This window comes from Sphaerodactylus townsendi, linkage group LG06 (assembly GCF_021028975.2).
Source record: "Sphaerodactylus townsendi isolate TG3544 linkage group LG06, MPM_Stown_v2.3, whole genome shotgun sequence".
NCBI classification, from domain to species: Eukaryota; Metazoa; Chordata; class Lepidosauria; order Squamata; family Sphaerodactylidae; genus Sphaerodactylus; species Sphaerodactylus townsendi.
This window is the reverse complement of record NC_059430.1, coordinates 23,615,362-23,635,774: the sequence shown is the minus strand read 5'-3', so window position 1 is coordinate 23,635,774 and position 20,413 is coordinate 23,615,362. Positions and strand designations below refer to the sequence as shown.

Sequence of the window (20,413 nt, the reverse complement as noted above, 5' to 3'; positions counted from 1 at the left end):
GATATGGCGAGCTGTACTTTCTAAAACAGGCCCATTAAACTATATGAGTTTCTTGGGATCAGACAGGCAGCCTCACCATTTAATTTTAGTTGTTAAAATGTGGCATTTATGAGCATCGTATTACTTCAATAAAAAAGAAACCCAATTCGATGGGGTAGCCATTAAGTGCACAGCAGTTTTCTGAACTTTTGTTACGCTGCTTTATTGCACCTTCACAGGCATTGTAGGAGTTCTTTGGAAAGACAAGATACCCTTTTGGAATGGGAGTGCATGGATTCCCCCCCCCCCCCCCCGTTCCATTTTAGTTTCCCTTCAGACCACCAAAAAAGAAAGAAGAGCAATCAAGGTACACTCCCAAGCCCAGCAGAATTTGCCTCTGTAGAAGTCATAAAATAGTAAAGGATGGAAACCAAGCTGTTATCAGTTCATCTCCTTAGCTCACCAATTAACAGCTGGAGACAGTTCCCTTTGCCTCCTCCAGCATGAATACAACACAATAAAAGCTAATGTCATGGGATGATTTATTATCTGTCAAAAACTGATGGAAAGAGAGGGGGAAGAATGCAGCAGTGTCTACTTTTATCATTCTTCGTGGAGGTGGAAAATAATCCAGTAAATATGGAGAGATTCTCTACAAATTCTAACAATTGTAGGCATTGTGCAAGGGGGCCTGACAGATGCATCGCAGGAACAGAAGTTAGTATGGCAGTAGTAGTTTCATTTTGTAAGTGTGTATAGGGAGAAGCGTGGAAGAACTCAAACATGAAGGAACGTACTTATAACAACTGCAGAAAAGGCTGTTGCCTGTCTTTGCGGCTTTGCATAGAAGTCTAAGGCCACAATCCTAAACACAATCCTATAACATGAGAATAAGTCTCTTGGCTGGCACCGGAAGAGCAGTAGGATGTGCAAAGTAGGCATGCTGCAATTCACAGGTGAGCTTAGCTGATCTTGATTACTCACATGTTCCTGGTGAACTTTTTTTATCAAGCAAGAAGTATGCAAAACCCCTGTGTCCACACACAGCTGCTTGGTCACCATAGCTTGTAGCAGCCTTTGGCCAGTCCAGGAACTAATTAACTGGGTCATAGTCAGAGCATCCAAAGGGGACCAACTTGCATTGTAAGGCACAGAACTACTTGCTGTTTGCCTGCTCTTGGCGCCTGTGCAGCTCGGTGAATCCTTTAAATGACTAATATTGGGTAGATTTAATTGCCCTCTTTTTGTGCCTTTGCAGCCTGTGACAACCTAGCTGAAAGCTGGTCTCAAGAACAGACTGCAAGATTAGCCAGATTTGTGGGCAGATATTGAAGGCACCCAGCAATTCAATCACCCTCTGCTCAAAAATTTCAAATGTAATTCTTGTTTTCTTTTTACTACATGCCTTTCCAAGTTGGATGCATGAGCAGAAGAGCAGTGGGGTGGGGGACAGCTGCTGTGACAGTCATCTAATTGTGTGAGAAACGGTGTCAGCGTGGAAATTGGATGCATCCAAATTGGCATCTGAACAGCTCACTGAACAGCTCCCTACTTGTGACTGGCGAGCCGAACGTGAGCCAAACCAGTTCAAGCATAACTAATACAGAGGCAGGACATGATTACAGGAAGAACGTAAGAAGAGAACGAACTCAGGAAATGACATTCCAAGTTACATGCTCTTTTCCCTTCCCTCTCTGGCATGCTACAATGCTGTTGTTGTTTTTGAGGGGGGATCAAAATCTTCCAGCTGGCTCTAGAAATCCCCTAGTAAAAATACATGGAACTGAGAATATATAAGAAAATTTGTATTTCTCTCACCCTGAAATAATTACGCATTTCAGATCATGACCTATAGGTAGACTTGAACCCTAACACCTGTCCTTTCAGAAATTACTGCATGGAATTTGTCCTGCATTGACTATGCCCTGCCATTGTTTGAATGAATTAGAAGTGACTGATGGTGACGTTAGTGTCTCCAAAGCTATACTATCACGTCCAAAATATATTAGCACTTTTTCTTCCTTGAGCCATTGGGGCAATAAACAATTTTTTAAAATAATCAGTGAAATCATTAACATCCCAGCTGCCTTTCTCGGGCAGCGAAAACTTAGCTTCATTGTTCCATGGTGTTCATTGTTTCTCTTGTCTTCCTCATTTGTCTTCAGAAGAACCTGTGATCATGAAACAAAATGGATATTTTAGGGTGCCAGTGTTGTATAGTGGTTAAGAGTATTGGACCAAGATTCAAATCCCCACTTGTGTCACAGAAGCTCGCTGGGTACCTTAGGCCATTCGTACTCTGTCATCCTGACCTATCTCACAGTATTATTGTGAAGATAAAATGGAGGAGAAGAGAATGATTTAAGCTTCTTTGGGACCCCATTGGGGAGAAAGGTGGGGTATAAATGAATACAATAAAATAAATAAATAATACCAGAACACCTAGCAACAAACCTGGAGTAATGTTATGAGGTTTGTTAGCATGGCCTTCATCCCCTGCCTTATGAAACATTGGATTTTCATATTATTTCTTACACTGTGTGCTATAAAATGCCAGTTTCCATGTTTGTATGGGTGGATAGCAGAGTGGCCAAGCTGAAAGCAACCTAAGACAAGAAGGTCTGTTTGCAAGATTAAATCAGTGAATGAGTTACTCCAGGCAATAGGAGCTGGAAGCCTCATGGACCATGGGCACATCTTGATTACCACACCCCGCTAAGCTGTTCTGATACAACGAATCCTGGAAGACTCCCTGATACTGGACGTTATATTTAATCTACCTTTGAGAAACCATTTCCTCAACAATTGCTCCTTCCCTGCATTTTTTACCTCTAGATATGATCTCCCTAACAATCAATCCCTTCCTGATCCAATCAAAGCCTCAGCCAAATTAGAACATAAGAACATAAGAACATAAGAACATAAGAACAAGCCAGCTGGATCAGACCAGAGTCCATCTAGTCCAGCTCTCTGCTACTCGCAGTGGCCCACCAGGTGCCTTTGGGAGCTCACATGCAGGATGTGAAAGCAGTGGCCTTCTGCGGCTGTTGCTCCCAAGCACCTGGTCTGTTAAGGCATTTGCAATCTCAGATCAAAGAGGATCAAGATTGGTAGCCATAAATCGACTTCTCCTCCATAAATCTGTCCAAGCCCCTTTTAAAGCTATCCAGGTTAGTGGCCATCACCACCTCCTGTGGCAGCATATTCCAAACACCAATCACACGTTGCGTGAAGAAGTGTTTCAATATTGAATACCTGAGCAGAAATTGAATACCTGAGCAGAATTGAATACCTGAGCAGAAACTCCAAGGAGTTGCTCTGCATAAAGCCTTTCAGAGCTCCTGATGTTATCAAGAAACAATTGACTCTATTATCCCAACACTTAGCAACAGTAGATGAGCTACTAATTAGCTCAAGCCAGCAATCCCAACATGGGAAGTCCCAACAGATGCAGGAAAACGAAACTGAAACTTACCTGAGCTTGCTCCTACCTGCGCAAAGGAGTATAAAAATACTGTGCACCATAGCCTCAGTGCTCTTTACTGGCTAAACCTCTCTTGGTATAGTTGGTTGGAGACGCGATATATCGTCCTTCGCTTGGGTCCCCATGCTGGCATAGGGATCCTTGCCTTCTTCTGGAACTTCTTCAGCTGAATTAAGTAACGTATAAGTCCCCTGCTTCCCCTCCTACTCTATCATCCAAACCTATCTGTTTCTTCCCTGTTTATATCACTTAGGAACTGTGTGTATGTTCCTTAACGTCTCACTGTGTGATTGTTTGCAACCAAAATGTATATAAAAGAATTTTCAACTACAATTTGGTATCTTGTGCATTCTCTGTAGAATGTTTCAAAGCCATTTCTGGCATAGCTGTCTAAAAGATCCCACCCAGCCTGCCTCTCGCACTGCCAAGCTGAGTAATTCCCCATTGCTATTTAAAAATAAGTTCTTATACTGTTAAGCTGGGTAACAGGTTATCATTTTGACATGCTGGCATCCTGTCTATTACCCTGGTCTCGTTGCCCCATTGTGAGTCTAGACATGCATATATTTTTATTTCAGGATCCCAGTCTGGCTCGTATATTTTCCCAGTTGAGAAAGCAAACTGTGTTGGTGTGTAACACTACAAAATACTGTCATAGTGCTGTGTTTTTGAGAGTGCCGGTTAATTAGAGAGCTACTTATTCTTTTAGTTCAGAAGAAACCACAGACTGACAAAATGCTTTACAAGCCCCATAAGAAAAGAAAAACACAGAAGTTGGCTTATATAGTACAGTGTCTGCCTGATATTTCAGGGAAAGGCTTCCTAATAATTGTTGCTGTTACAGAAATAACACTCTGTCATCCTCATTGTTAAATGCTTGTGGTTTGAGTCAATAGTAACTTCCATCTCACACATTACTGAATGTCTGGTGAGCCCATGTAGGTGAGGTCCCTGACGATAACCACACCGAGAAAAAAATGTGTCCTGTCATGTAGGATTACAGAGAGGGAGTATTTATTGGGGTTTATTGGATGCGCTTCCTGAAGAGAAGTCATTGGCTAGAATTCTGCATACTGAGGCTCTGAGGTTGTTAAAGCAGCAAATAAAGGTGGGCAAGCATGCTACTGACAGCTGATTCAGGTCCTTGGCCACAGCAACTACATTGTGCAGACATGCATGGTTGCATTTTAGTGCTTTTCCAACCAAAACTCATCAGAAAATGAAGGACTTACCTTTTGAGGGGCACAAGTTGTTCTCTGAGGTCACAGAAGAGACTTTGTCCCAAATAGAGAACAAGTTAACAGCTTGGCGTCAACTCTTCTGGTTCCTTTGCATTTTATCAGAAGTCCCACAAACCATCATGGCGCTTTACGCAGAGAGAGAGCACCACTCTTATGGTCATAATGGCCGTGAGTATCCTCAGCATAGAGGTGTCCCACACCAGCATCTGGGCAGGAGAAAGATATGCTAGGTCCAAGAATGGTCAAAATCATTGGGAAGGGAGCACCAGATTCAATTATTCAATATGAGAATTGGCATGGATTCTCACCAAAAAAAATTAAAAGGGGGAGAACAACACATTGCTATAATCTGAGGCACAACTGAGTTCATTTGTCACTGAAATGGCACCCAGCCAGATGTGGGATCCAACCAGTTCTCACCACTTCTCTAGAAGTGGTTACTCATTTTTTCTGAGTGCCGAGAAGGGGTTACTGAAGCAACCTCCCTGCCCAATAGGGACTGGAGGTGTGCTTGTGCAGCAGCGCCACTGTTTGAATCCCACCACCATCGGAACCTGTTATTAAAATTTTTGGATCCCACCACTGCACCCAGCTGCATGCCAGTTGAGGAAATGTCTGTGGGAAAGAATCAGAAAATGGCAGGTGACATGGAGAATCAAACCAAAGCAACAGAAAATGCCGGGCATGAGCGGCAGAGACAAAAATGAGAGCTTTACATTCAGGCGGGAAAAATAAAACACTTTTTACTCTCTGCACAGCAAGCAGGAAATTTAAACTGAAGTTTTAAAAACAACTTCAGTTCAGTTGCTGGTTTAGCATTTTCAGGGTGACCCATTTTGACATTTTCGAAATGTTTTTGGGGAAAAACTCTGCAGGACTCCACCCCAAAGCACTTTTTTTTCCTTCCTCAAAATGTATCATTTGTGCTTTGTGGAATGGGCCATTCAATGTAAAGATACCCCACTTCTCTTCTGACTCTGCCCAGATTATGTCGGCCTTCTGACTAAAATATAGAGGAGCCAAGATGAGAATAGCCAGGGATATTTAAGATGAGCTACTAAGGTTAGAGATCGCTTTACTTTGACAGCTGTGTGAGAGAAGCTTGCATAACACCTGCCCACACAAGGCCCAATTCAAGGTAATGATATCAGTGCCTCACTTGTATGAATGCTCTCAAAAGTATTTACAAACTACAAAAGTGACTGCTGCAAACCCGTTAAATACCTTTGGGGTGTCCCCCCCCCCCCATTCAGTCTGGTGTGATTTATCCATTCTGAGTGTCTGTCTGAAGAGGCACGAGCACTAAAATTACCTGCGTGAAAAAACTTGCTTTAAGAGGAAAGCCCTTTAACTAGAAGAATCCTTGTTTAACCTCTTGGTTCTGAGGTAAAAACACCGCCTGCACCTATCGTCTGTCTCTGTGTCCCATAAAATTTTATGATAATGTAATAGTATCAGGCTTGCCATTATGTTAGCAAAAATGCCTGAAGGAAAACTCCTGTGGAGGGCTGTGTTCAAAATTTAGCAGACATATTTAGCAGGCAGTGCATTATGTTGTCAGGTAGTTAAGAATATTGAAAGGTGTTTTATTCTCATTCCAAGCTAGGAGTAGAGAGCCTACAGTTTAAGATTATAAAAACTTAATTTAAAAAATCAGCTGTAGAACCTTGGAGTTACAGGCACGTTGGGAACTGAATTTGGGCCATTTAATATACATTTATCCCAATAAAGTGGGAAAAAAATACAATATCCACCTTGAGATAGTAAATTATATGTTTGGATTCTCCTCCTGTAAACCCACAAGTTCCCTGCATACACATAACTTAGCAAGTTAAGGAAAAGCACTTAACTTAGCTTTCTCCCTATCATTTTTATACTTGTGTACAGTTTCTTTTTTGTGGGGAACGGTCAGATATAGAGCCCATGACCTGAAATAAGAAATGATAGAGCCCAGGAACTGTTTTACCACATTTTGTGCTGAATGTTTTAATTGGCCTTTTATTGAGAACCCTGTAATGTTTGTGATAGAAGTCTCTTCTCCCCTGGAGACTTCATTCTTCCATTTGGCCTTTTGAGAATAGAAATGTCCTCTTCTTCTCCCCTTCATTGCTTCTCTTTAAGAGGTGATAATTCTGAATGATTTGGGAATACAGGTTGGGAACATTGCCTCTGCTGTCTGCTGTGTTAATATACATTATAGACTGCTAAAGTCTAAGAGTTATGGAACTGACTGAATGCTGTTTTCCTTTCCATGATGGATCTCAACAATGGTCCACTTTATCATGTATCTTGTTGATTCTGAGGTAGTATAAAAAAGCAAAATACAAAAAATTCCATATGGATCTCTCCAGGTCTTCATTTTCATATCTTATTTATTCACATAACTCTGTGTTATGAAATGTGTTCTAACACAGTTACTACTAAATCTAAAAACTTATTATTACTCTTAAGGGTATTTGTGTGCACAAAGTAGTATGCGTATGAATCTGAGAGAGAATATAAGAATTGCCTTGCCTTTGGCTCCAGCGGTGGCCAACCATCTCACAAGCAGGGAATGATGGGAAAAAAGCTGTCCTGATTGTTTGTTCCCAGCAACTGGTATTAGAAGGTATATGGATAATTAGCTGTCATGGATAATATCCATTGCTGGATCTTATGCAGTGGTCTGTTCTTTTGAAAAGCTATTGTAGACTGTGACATCTTGTGACAATTCATTCCAAAAAATTAATTCTGCATTATATAGACTTTTTTAGTTGTAGATCAACTTATGCTAGTGAAATAGAGGCTGTAACTTCATAAATTCTTTTTCAGTCTGTCATTTGGCAAGAAAGAAATTCTACTGAAATTGCCTTGGCGGGTTTCCAGTTTATAGCATTAATTTCCTACTATCAATATATTTTAAGAATCACACAATAGGAAAAGTAGGGAAAGGGTATAAAGAGTTGTACAATGATGTAGGTTTCTGTATACTTCTTGCCAACAAGGCCATTTATTGTTTCCAGCCGGGGCACTTTGACACTTGATAAACACAGCAGGATGGAAGTATCATTTCATTTTAGTTAATTGGAGAGGTAAATGAAGACAATGAGAGCAAGTTGGGTCCATGTTAGGTGGTAATTAAACAGAGCATCAATTGTAAGAGATCAGGCAACAGATACTTTGAAAGATTCCTATAAACCCATTCATGAAATGGCAGAACTGAGATGAAACGGGGGCTCTTGTAGCAAAGAAGTTGTTTTAAAAACTGAACTTTATTTAAGGAGGCTGCTTGGCAATAAATAGTTGGTCGTGTTGCAAGGGCCATTTGCTAAGTAAATCTCTTTTTCAGCTCCAGGGTATACAGAGCTTCTTTTTTGTTGTGTGTCATGTGAGCAGCAACAGCAGCATTGTCATCTTTCTGGGACCAGCACCTGAACCTGAGTAACAGAGCGAGAGATAGTGGTGCCCTCACTTTGGGAACGCAGGAGCATATGTAAACGAGGTTGCATCCATGGTGGACAGGAGGCGAAGTCACAAAGGCAGAGTACTGTTCTGTAGTGCTTTACCGGAGTGTGTGTTTGGAGTAGGATTGCCAACTTCAGCATGGAGATTTTGGGGTGGTGCCTGGGGAGGCTGGAATCTGGGGAAAGGATGGAGTTCGGCTGGGACGCAGTGCCACTCTAAGACTTCTGTTTGAACCTGCCATTTCCTTCAGGGAACTGAGCTTTGTAGTCTGGAGATCAGTTGTAATTCTGGGAAAGCGCCAGTCCCTGGTTGGAGATTGGTAACCGAAGTATGGAGGGTGGGAAGTAGAGCTACCTTTGCAAGATTTTGCCTGGCACATCAGAGACTGGAGCTGCCATGCTGCTAAGGATACCAGTGGTCCTTAGATAATGGTCTACAGGCATATCACGGAGCTCTCTTGCTGAATCTAAACAAGCACAAATCCCATAAAGTATATAAGTGCATTCCTCGAAAGAAGAGTAGGACATATGCATAATAACTAAATAAAAATCAGTTGTAACAGATTTTTTAAAAGAAAAACTGTTGCTAGCCTCTGGTACATGGACACTCTCTTAAACTTTGCAGCTGTGGCTGGCTTTATACCTCATGTTTGTTAGTCTCGTCTACTTAAAAACCTTGAGCAGAATGATTTAATTTTATTTTTTAAATTTACATCTTGCATCTCAACATAAGCTTTTGAGGCAGCTTTACAATAAAAGAGACAGCATTAATTAAAAGGCTCACAAAGTGGATCACAAAGCAGCATGCAGCACGGTTGTCTTTCCCAGAGACTCTTGTCCTCTTGCTATGTGACCAAAGTATGACAGCTGCAATTAAGTCATCTTAGTTTCAAAGGACATTTCAGGCTTGATTTGGTCAAGAACCCACTTGTTTGTTTGTTCTTGGAAGTCCACAGTATCCATAAAAACCTTCTGCCAGCACCACACTTTGAAGCAATCTACTTTCTTCTTGTTAGCTTTCTTCATTGCCCAGCTTTTCACACCCATACATAGCAATAGGAAACAGTATGGCACAGGTGTCAAACTCGCAGCCCTCCAGATGTTATGGACTACAGTTCCCATCATCCCCTGCCGGCATGATGCTGGCAGGGGATGATGGGAACTGTAGTCCATAACATCTGGAGGGCCGCGAGTTTGACACCTATGCGTATGGCATGAATTAACTTGACCTTGGTTGCCACTGACACACCTTTACGCTTGAGAATCTTTTCTAGCTCCTTCACGGCTGCCCTTCCTAGTCTCAGTCTCCTGACTTAGCAGCTGCAGTCTCCCTTTCGGTTGGTGATGGAGCCAAGGAATAGAACGTTTTCAACTTTCAATTTCCTCATTCATACCCACTTCAAGCAATGCTCTCAGAACATCTCATAATGTAAAAGCACAGGACATTTCAAAAATCCACAATATTTTTAAAAAGCAACCCAAAGGCCAAGATGCTCACAGTACAACGGAAGGAGAGCCACTCTGTGCCAGAATAGAGTGTTAGATGGACCAGTTTTCTGACTTGGTGTACGGTAACTTCACTTATTCTGGAGCAGAAAAATAACAAGAATCGCAGCAATGTTTGCACCAATATATCCGATTTACTTGATCTTGCTTCTAAATAATATTCTGTCACATTTCTCTCTTTTGCCTCTGCGCTGTTCTTCCAGTTTCCTCCATCAGGGACCAGCTAGATAGGTTGTTCTTCTAGCAGAGGGCATGTTAAGGAAAGCAGCACTGGAACAAGCCCTTGTGAAGTCCCCTTTTCTGCAAGTCACAGGATACTGTGGGGAAAGTAATGACGGTTTCTGGTATAAAACGAATACAGTTGATAGTTGATCGATATACCCACAGCTGGGTAACATGTAAACAAGTCCGTGGTTGGAACTATAGATGGTTACTGCAGTGTCGAGGATTTGCTTACTTGGCGCATCTGTGGTTTTGACTCAATGGTATGATATTTCTGGAGTTTTGTGGGTTCAGATGCAACAATCAGTGGGACACTGGGGGGCAGATCATCTGAGACTGTGACAGCCCCACTGTTGTAATGTTTCATTCTTCCAGTGTTTTCATCTTGCATTCTTAATTCCCATGATGACAGATACGAGGTGGCTGTCGTACATGTAAGCTGAGTTCCTTGTTTCTTTTTCTTTTGACTGTCCCTGGCTGCATGTTCTCTGTTGATGTCTTGTTCCTGGTCCTTGACCATCTTGTCTGTGAAAGGAAACGCTCCAGCTGGCTTGCCTGATAAGAAGAAAGGAAAGTTTGCTTGGTTTAGTCACTCCTCAGAACCTCATGGTAATGTTCCTCCAATGTGCCCATCCTTTTATGTGTACATGTGTGTTTCTGTGTGGTATCTGTACAGTATGTTGGTGCATGTATATGTCTCTTTGTATTGCTTCTGCAGTATTGTACAGTTATGTTTAAGGCGATAACTCCCATTTACAATCTCTTTTACATTCACGTTCCAGATTGTTAAGCTCCAATGGGTCTCCAAAATGCTCCCTTCAAAATCTGAGGAGTATTTTCCCTAATAGCTCTGTTCTGTTTCCCTTGAACAGCCATATGCTTAAAATGCTAACCACAGGGTCAGTTTGTTTCATCTGTACCAAGCTGAAATTTCATTATTCCTTGGGTGTCTTTTTGTGAGCCTATGTGTAACATTAACAAAATTGGGTGTATAATTGCCAGACAGCATATTCCAGATATTTAGCTATTCTAAAATGAGAGATTATACATAGAAGAAAGAAGGAGTGGGGGAGAGAAACGAATGAATTTAGAGGCATCATCACCAAACCTTTTGAAGAGAGAACGCCGTCTGTTGATGCAATCCATCAGGCCTTTCTGCTGTGCAGTATGCTTTCAGTTTGATGATGTTTTCATGTGCTGTCCTTCCTCTCAGACAGCGCCCAGGGGAATCAATGATGGCTGTGAAACAGTAGCACTTGGTAAATTACATCCCACGGGTTGGATCCCATGGATCCATGCTGCCAACAGAGGTTCTTTCCCCTGACGCGAGAGGCCCTTCCATGCCTCAATACACATGACATCTTGTCAAACACACTGGTGTCAGGGGAGCCTCATCTACTGTAGTCAGGGGCTTATGCCATGTTAACCAAAGGCAATGATTATTTGATTCTGCTAATCAACATAAGCAAAAATAGAATCATTCATTCAAAGCCATAACATAAAAACAATGGGATCTGATCATCAGAACCGGACCCAAAAATTGAGTTTGCTTTGGTTTTTTGTTGTTATTCTCTTCCATTTTAGGAAAGTGGTTGATAAGAATGTTTAATGAGTGTGTTTTTTCAAACAAAATACAAGTTAGACTTTCCAAAATTTATTTCAGAAAGAAAACATGACAGCCCTACCCTTAACACCTACTGTGCAATAAGGTGATTGTATGAATCTATCCATCATGGATAGTTTAATGTTAAAATAATTCTGATTCGGTGACACATATCTTTTCACCTCTTAATGTAGCCCATGCTGTGAAATGTTGTGTCTATTTAAATTAAAAATGTGTAGTTTGAGGATCTACCAGATCATCTGTCTAGCCTCCTTGAGCTACCCTGGAGGAATCGTTCTTTTGTGCATTAAGATGTTGTCAGCCCAATCCAGAGGGTGCTGTGGCCATGGATGGTGCCACTATTGTGCCACCACATTGCCTCCAAAAGGGTTTCAGGTAGCATGGGAAGGCATGGCAAACATGGAAGACCCCAGCCGCCTGAAAAGTCTGGTTCAGGGAAGAAGGCATTCCTGGACTGAAAGTCATGTCCACCTCCAACTAAAGTCATCTCCACCCCCACCCCAGTCACACAAGCATCCTCAGTTATGCTGGCGCTGTTCTGAGGGAGACTGTCTCTTCAAGGTCAGGTGCCGCAGAGTTCCATGGTGCCTACCCTCCACCCTATTTGCCCTCCCCACTGGCCTAGGCACCACTTAAGCTGGCGGAGTGGGCAAACACATTGGTGTGAGCTAATATTGCTTCTAGGACAGGGGTCTGCAACCTGCGGCTCTCCAGATATCCATGGATTACAATTCCCATCAGCCCCTGCCAGCACGGTCAATTGGCCATGCTGGCAGGGGCTGATGGGATTTGTAGTCTATGAACATCTGGAGAGCCACAGGTTACAGACCCCTGTTCTAGGACATATTTTGCCCCTTCTCCCCTGCCCCCCCCGGATTGGACTAGCCATGTTCCGTTATTAGAGACCAGAAAGGCGGGAAGGGGTTAGCTTAATTTTCAGTCCCAATGACTCAGACAAAATTCAGTTGACTGGAGAATGCCAATGTTGTGCAAAATAGTGATACAATAATGGCCAGCCACTCTTGATGCTGCCAGCCCAATGAACTGAGAACTGTTTCCTGCTGAATAGATTTATGACGCCCCATTCAGCATGAGGACACATGAATTTTGAACCTACACCTGAAATATAGTAATGCCACTATATGCCAGCAGTTAAGGTGAGGTTGAATGAATACTTATTGGGAGTAATTTAAATTTATAATAATCTTGCCACAGTGCAGGTTGGATTTTATGAAGGTCTTGTGTTCCATCTTGAAAGTCCTTCTGTTATGTGAAAATGCTGTTATTCTGTTTTGCTTACACATATATATTATCACTTCAACCAAACTTTTTACCTCATCCTCTAATTCAGCATTTTCATCATCCCTCAGCACAGGAGTAAAATGCCTGTGTGTCTCTCCTATTTTCTGGTCATTTTTGTCTACCTTTTTTATATAACTTGGCAGCCTTTTGGATAATTTTACGAGTGAAATTCTGAACTGATTGAAGCACAGTACATTATTTGCTTCCATTTCACTCAGGTTAACTTACCTTGTCACCAACATAGATATCTGAAAGAGCTCTGAACTACCTTGGAGCTTTTAGGTAACAGATTGTAAATTAATGTGCCATGTTTATAAGGTAAAGGCCGAGGTCTTTACAGGACCCTGGTCAGCACCTAATTTTAACAGCACCATATTTTGAACTGAGCCATACTCAGATGGCTGGCAACGTTGTCTCCATCCACTGACTTGCTTTAATGCAAACTGAAAAATTGAGAAAGGTTCTTTATCCCTTGTCTTCCTGGCATGAGTGAATGAGCCCTACGCCCTGTGTCTTTACTAGTGTGGCAGAGGTACCTAATGGGACTAGGAACTTTGGAAAGCCAGTCAGTTGTAGTGGTTAAAAGTGGCAGACTCTAATATGAAGAACTGGTTTGATTCCCCACTCCTACACGTGAAAGTTGCTGGGTGACCTTGGGCTAGTCAGTCCCCCCTACCTCACAAGGTGCTTGTTGTAGGGAGAGGAAGGGATTGTAATTGTAAGCCACTTTGAGACTCCTTAAGGTAAATAAAACTGGGGTACAAAACCTATATCATTTTCTTCTTGGGGTCAGGTGCCAGCTTGGGGGCACATATATAAACCTAATGAACAGAAGCATAGGATGGCTTTGGGTGCTGGTTGTACCCCTGGCTTACTATCAGTTCGGCATTCTTATGACGTGGGAGAATTAAAATCTTTGGGCTTTCAGATTAATTAAAAGAGCCACAGTGGAAACTTAGATTTTGGAAAAGAAATTCAAAGGAATAATAGTGCCCTGATCTGAATGAATGAATATTTATTGACAGTCACTGACCAGATTGATAACACAAGAATTACGTTCATAAATATTAATTTTAAAAACTACAGAAAAACACTTTAAATTTAAAATTAGGAATAAAACCATATCAATCAAATGTACTAAATTAATACTCAGATATCTAAGCATAGTCCTGATTATACGTACAGACCAATTTAATACCCATTTTTGCTGATTAAAAACCAAGATCAAGTGTATTATCTAGTGCCCTGATATGCAATAACATAATCTGCTGACTGAGCATTATTTTCTTTCTGAGCAGTCTTAGTATCTACCTTTTACATTCCAAAGCATAGTTAAATGTCCTGTAGAAATTAACTTGGCTGTAGGAGTCGCTTCTCTTTCTTGAGGATCCCACACCTGGAGCTCAGCCCATTTTCTCCATTATTTCTTCATGATGAGATCTTCTTTGGGACTCTCCAGTGCATCTAATCCATGATATGATGATTCACAGTATAGCATAGTGGGGCTTATTCATGTAATTTAGAAAAATAAGCGTGAGACTCGTTGAATATCATGAGCTCAATGGGGAAAAATTATGTGGCTCATCACTGGTTGGCTGATGACTGGTCACATGGTAAACTAGTCAGAGAATTGCTTCAAGCTGTACCCGGTCCACTGTCATGTGTATCTACATCCTAGCTCCTCAATAATATTGTAGGATTCTGTCCCATATCCTTTTATGCTCTTGTTCTCTCCACCCTGTGATCAAGAATTGCATGTGGACATTGCCTGCCCTGCTCAAATAAACTAGTATAGAATAGGAAAGAAAGCAACATATCCTTTTCTTGTTTACCTTCTTCCTACATTTGTTGATGTGTGAATTGAACCAGAGACATATATGATAGTTACACCAAGTACCCAGTGTGGAAGTCAATCTTCATTTACCTTACTACTATAAAGCTGCCAAAAGTGAGTAGATTGATGGTGTAGTGGATGTAGGCTGAATTGCTGGGTGCTCTATGAATTAGTCACACAACTTGTTCTATCACATGCCAAATGTTGCAAGAATACACTTAACCTACATCCTTCGCATGCCAGTTTGGCATTCTAAATGTCTCTGCATTTTTACACACCAGAATATAAGGACAAAGTTGCTGAAGTGTTGCAGTTTTTCATAATAATTTTTGTTTGGGTTTTCTTTGATGTCCTCCTTTGGCTTGTTCCTGGTTATCCTTTGATGTCCTCCTTTGGCTCTTGGCATATTCTCTACTATGCATGCTTCTTTGTATTTGGACTGTAAGCTGTTCTTTGCATCAGGGATTTTTCTAAAACTTCTGAATATACACAGAGACAGTTATACACAAAAACTCACCAGTAATTTTTCTGCATTGAGAAAAGGAAGAACAGAAGGTCTTGAGGGGCAGTTGGAAGTAACAGGAGGTATTCAGTGACAGAAAAAGAAAGAAAGATCTATGTGTATATGATTTGGGGAAAATAGTTCAGGAAATAAATGCATCTGTTCAACGTTGCTTTATACAAAACTCTGACAGTCATAGAATAGCTGTGGAATGATAGCTAGAGTGAGGGCTGTCCCAAAATTGTAAAATATGTGATATCACATATAAATCACGTGAAAGTTACCATCCGTTTAATGAGTCAACAACTTTACTGCTACAGTAACATGAAAAGTAGGATGTGGGTATGGAATGAGCAGCAGCCTAACCAAGGCAATTGTTACGTATTCATCAGGTACATATAATGCAAAAGTGTACAAGTTAGCTTAGTTAAGATGTAGGTCATCCCATGCCCCTTCCTCTGCCCTCAGAGAGAGGAGAAATATAGGAATGGACAGTTTTGATTGCACAGTGACTTTCAAAATCCATCTCATGACTTCTCCACATAGTTTGATGAGAGGAGTCAGTGGTCCATTCCACACAGAACATTTAAAATGTCTTGCAAACATTTTAATAAGAACTGTTTTGGTTTTTTTCTCCCCCACAGCTCAGGGAACTAAAGTGGTTCAGGCAAAAATGACTCTTTTTTCCCACCTGCGTTCCGATTGTAGCTCTAACTTTCATTTTGTTGCACCCGCCATTTTGTGCCATTTATGATTCTCCACGCCATTTGCAGAGTTTTCCCCAGGGATGCTTCCTATGCTGGTGTCATGTTTGGGCAACGTTTCAGTGATTAAAGTACATGAATCAACTCAGCTTCGCCTGCCAATTTCAGCAGCATGTAACTTTCCCCTTTTAAAATTTTTCAGTGATGCATCTTCCAACTTCGTAGACTTGATATGAGAATCTGCATGGATTCTCATATCAAGTCTTTGAAGCTCCAAAGCTACATCACCGAAAATTTTTAAAAAGGAAAAAAAAATGACATGTTGCTGAAATTGGCTGATGAAGCTGAGTTGATTCATGTACTTTAATCATTGAACTGTTGCCCAGAAACAATGCCAGCGTTGGAAACATGAGAAAACCTGGGAAACATGGGGAAAACTCTGCAAATGGTGACCAGCATAGAGAATCACACTGCAGTGGCAGAAAATGGTGGCTGCAAAAGGCAAAAACAAAAGTGAGATCTCTTTATAGTCGGGCGGGAAAATTAAAACATTTCCTGCTCGCACAACAAGCAGTAACTGTTTTGAGAACATTCCAGGGGGAAAAGTTGCTAGTTTAGCATTTTCGAAATAAAATGTTTCGGGGAGAAATAAAACATTTTCCAAATGTTTTGAGAAAAAAACTGTGCAGACACTCTGCAAGAAACGTTTTATTTTCTGAACATTTTATTTGTGTTGTGTGAAACATTTTATTTGTGTTGTGTGAAATGGACTAGTGTTACTCCCTTTTATGCAATGGAACTGAAATTGAAAGTAGATACCACAGAACTCCCCTGAAATACTTGAGATTTTTATTCAAATTGAGCAGGTTCAAGATCTGCACTTTCCATCTTCAGTATTAATCTGCATATTTTTATTAAGCTAGTGCCAGTAACTGCTAATGTATTACAGACTAATTACCAATTGTCTGCTTTTTTCTTCCCTCTGACTCTTGCAGTGAGCATGCCCACCAGTGAAACAGAATCTGTGAACACTGATAACGTGGCAGGAGGTGATATTGAGGGAGAAAACTGCGGAGCACGACTGGCGTGAGTTTATCTGTATATATATATATGTTTATATACTTATATTTTGACAAATATAAAGGCATAATTTTAAGCCTTGTTTCTCACTAACTTTGCTAGAGACACTTTCTTCTGAATGACAGGACATTTGGAATAAGGCGTTACCTTGTTCCAGTGCATCAGCGTTTCCCATAGTGAATTATTAATATTTTATATTACCGGTATTTATATTCCTTGTATTACAAAGTGAGCGTTGACACTCTGCATATTTCTGACTTCTAGCTTACAGCACCACAATGGCTGTATCTCTCCTGAGGGAGAGATGACCCTGTTGTCTCTTTTTTGCTCAGGTGATATATTTGAGTGACACTAGCCCCCTGGATTAAAGGGAACTACCAGAGAGTGGTGTAGTGCCAAGGGAATTGGAGGTTGAGTAATTCACCAAGCACGTGCTGCTGCTGGAGCGTGGCAGGGGCGCAGGGCACACACGTGCCCCGGGTGCCATTCACCCTCACACCGACCCTGGAGATAGGCACTTTGCCTTGCAGAGATGGGAATGGAGAGTTGAGGGACACAGGAAGAAAATCAGAGGTCCTTTCACTCATTGGAGCCTGCCTACCACCATCTCAGCAATGGGAAAAGAACCAATTTTTAAACTACTTTAAGTGATGCTTTTTTTTTTACTGAAGAAGATAATAAATGAAAAAAGGAGTCTCACCTTTCATCATATACTTCAACCAGCAAGAATTTACTTCTTGCAAACAGATAAGGACAATTGGGTGATGTGCCTGATTTATGAAGTGCATCATGAATTTTGCCATGTTGGAATGAGAGACCTCATTTAGAGTTCTGTTCATGCTGCATTGTTGGAATGTCCTCTAATGTCCTCCATTGTTGGAATTGTCCTCCATAATTTAAACAAATAAAAACTTAAGAAGCTTGCTTAAGAAAAGGATTTATAACTCACCCAGATTTATAATCCACCCAGAGTAAAAAGCAGTGGCATATTTGCCTAGGGACATGGGGTACCCTATGTCCCTGGGCACCCCCTAGTGGAGGGTGCAAACATTTCAGGTTCGTTTGTGTGTTTTTTCTATTTTTAGTGGGGGTTTTTTTCAGTTTTTGGCCTGCAGGGGGCACAGTTTTTAGGCTAGCTAGCAGCACCAAAATTTCAGAATTTTTCAGGAGACTCTCCTGATGATACCACCCAAGTTAGGTGAGATTTGGTTCAGGGGGTCCAAAGTTATGGACTCCCAAAAGAGGTGCCCCCATCTCCCATTGTGAACCACACTTCACCAAACCTGGGGGGTATCATTAGGAGAGACTCCTAAAGATACCCTGAAAGTTTGGTGCTTCTAGCTTAACAATTGCACCCCTGACAGCAGGCACCCCCCCAAATTTCCCCAGATTCTCCTTTTAAATCCACCCCCTTCGGCATGGATTTAAAGGGAGAATCTGAGGTCCCCAGTTTAAACATTGAAAGTGATGCTGTTTCAGGGTGGGGGAGAATCCACCCCAAAACAGCATTACTTTCAATGTTGTTTAAACTGGGGACCCCAGATTCTCCCTTTAAGGTGGATTTAAAAGAAGAATTTGGGCTCCCTAGTTCAAAAGCCATTGAAAGTGATGCTGTTTGGGGGTGGATTCCATTGGAGGTGTTTTGTGAGAGATGATGCTGACATTTGTTTGGTAAATGTTTTGCTGGGGGTGATTTGTGAGAGATTTACATGCTTAACACACACTTGCATTGGCTTGGAGCTGTTTCTCAGGCTAATAATCTACCTCACAGGGTTGGTGTGAGGACAAAATTAGGAAAGAGAGTTGGTGGGGAGAGAGCCATGTATGTTTTGCTGGGGGTGGGAGGTGTTTTGTGAGCTGGTGCAAAAAATCATTGTTTGGTCGTGGTGGGGGAGGGTGGCCGCCCATACGGGGTGGGGGACACCAAATTCAGGTTTTGTCCCTGGGCTCCAGTTTGCCTAGATACACCTCCGGTAAAAATACTTGATTTTAATATAGCTGAAAACCAAGAGAAAAGAAGGAGGATTAAAATGATTGATTCAAAATGCAAAATGAGAGCTATTTTGGATCCACCCGTCCCAGTTTCACCAGACCAGAGAATTGAATCAGTGCTTGCATCTGTACATAAATATATATTAGAAATGAAAAATTAAGATTGATAAAGTTGATTGGTGGATTCATGATTTAGCAGAACTGAAAAAAGAGATTAAAGGTCTGCCTGAAGATATTCAAAAAGTTTCAGATGTCTCAAAAGCCATGGAAACAAAAATGGAAGTTTGTCAAAAGGAAATGCAATGCCAGACTGAAAAATTAATTGGCCTGGAGTTAAGACAGGAGGAATTTGTGTTGAGGATTCGTGTCTTACCAGAATCAGATGGAGAAGATTTGTGCAAGGACTTTCTACCAGAGCTAGCAAAACATGTCCACCCCAGGTCCAGATATACAATCAAAAGTAGATAACATATATTGTATGAAATCACTTGCGGCACAAAAGAAAACGGTCTTGAGACTGCATGATGTATCTGACATTAAGATCGATGAAAGAAGATATAATTTGTATGCATTTTTAAAAGAGAATGAAGTATTTGGAGGAGAACTTAATAATCATGAAAAAGCTGCCAATGGAGATTTTGGTGAAGAGGAAAGAATACAGGTTCCTTACAGAGGTGCTGAAGAAGAAAAACATTCCCTTCAGATGGTGGCTACCAGAAGGACTGGTTTTCACCTTTAATGGACCTCAGCAGAAGATCCTTGATGTGCAATAAGCAAGAACATTTATTAGCAAGAACAAAAAGACTTCTAAAGTCCTTTAAAGTACAGTATATTAAGTTGGGGAAGTTAGAGGTATAGAATAAATGATGGGAAGAAGAAGTACTGAAATTATTTACAAAACATACTTTTAAAAATGCAGAAGCTATCTAAAAATCAGGGAGAGAAAAAAGTAAATATGCACATGTGGATTAATACTGGCAGAACTCTGGATAAAGAGGTAATACTGTAGGCCGATTCACATATTTGCATTGGCATCTTCCAATGAACCATCTAAAGCATGAAGAGAAAGAGCCTTTATTGGGAAATGGCTTATGGGGAAAGAGTTACCACCTTTTTCTCATTGTCCTGTCTTCCCCTTCAAATCAAACTCCAAAAATGTTCTGAAAAGCACGATGGAAGTATAGACTTCTTTCTGAGGGCACCATTGTTGAGGGAAATTGTTTGGATCCCAATAGAAATTCAACAAAGACATGATGAGAAAGGTTCAGGATTGCCTGTATTTCTTTTTACTGTTCAAAGAAACTGTGCAGAGCTCACAAATTGGGTCAAGAAACAGGACCGTATTTCTACCGTTGCTCCAATGTTCATTTCCTTAAGCAAATTTCCCTCTACAGAATCTGTGTATATTTCCTGCTGAGTGAACAGCAGCTGGGAGTGGGAAAATGGCACAGGAAAGGTTATCCTGATTCAGAGGTCTCCAACAGCTGCTCTATTTTTTTT

At 41.2% G+C, this 20,413-nt stretch overlaps 1 protein-coding gene across 6 annotated transcripts in view; it reads left to right on the top strand.

Moving 5' to 3' along the window:
* The window catches only part of CACNA1C (calcium voltage-gated channel subunit alpha1 C), a 563,646-nt gene that overhangs the window by 380,922 nt on the left and 162,311 nt on the right, over positions 1–20,413 (top strand). For all 6 annotated transcript variants that reach the window (XM_048499569.1, XM_048499568.1, XM_048499567.1 and 3 more), the window contains exon 10: positions 16,837–16,927. In XM_048499569.1, coding sequence (XP_048355526.1) covers positions 16,837–16,927 — 91 coding nt within the window. The remainder of the gene's footprint in view (positions 1–16,836; positions 16,928–20,413) is intronic.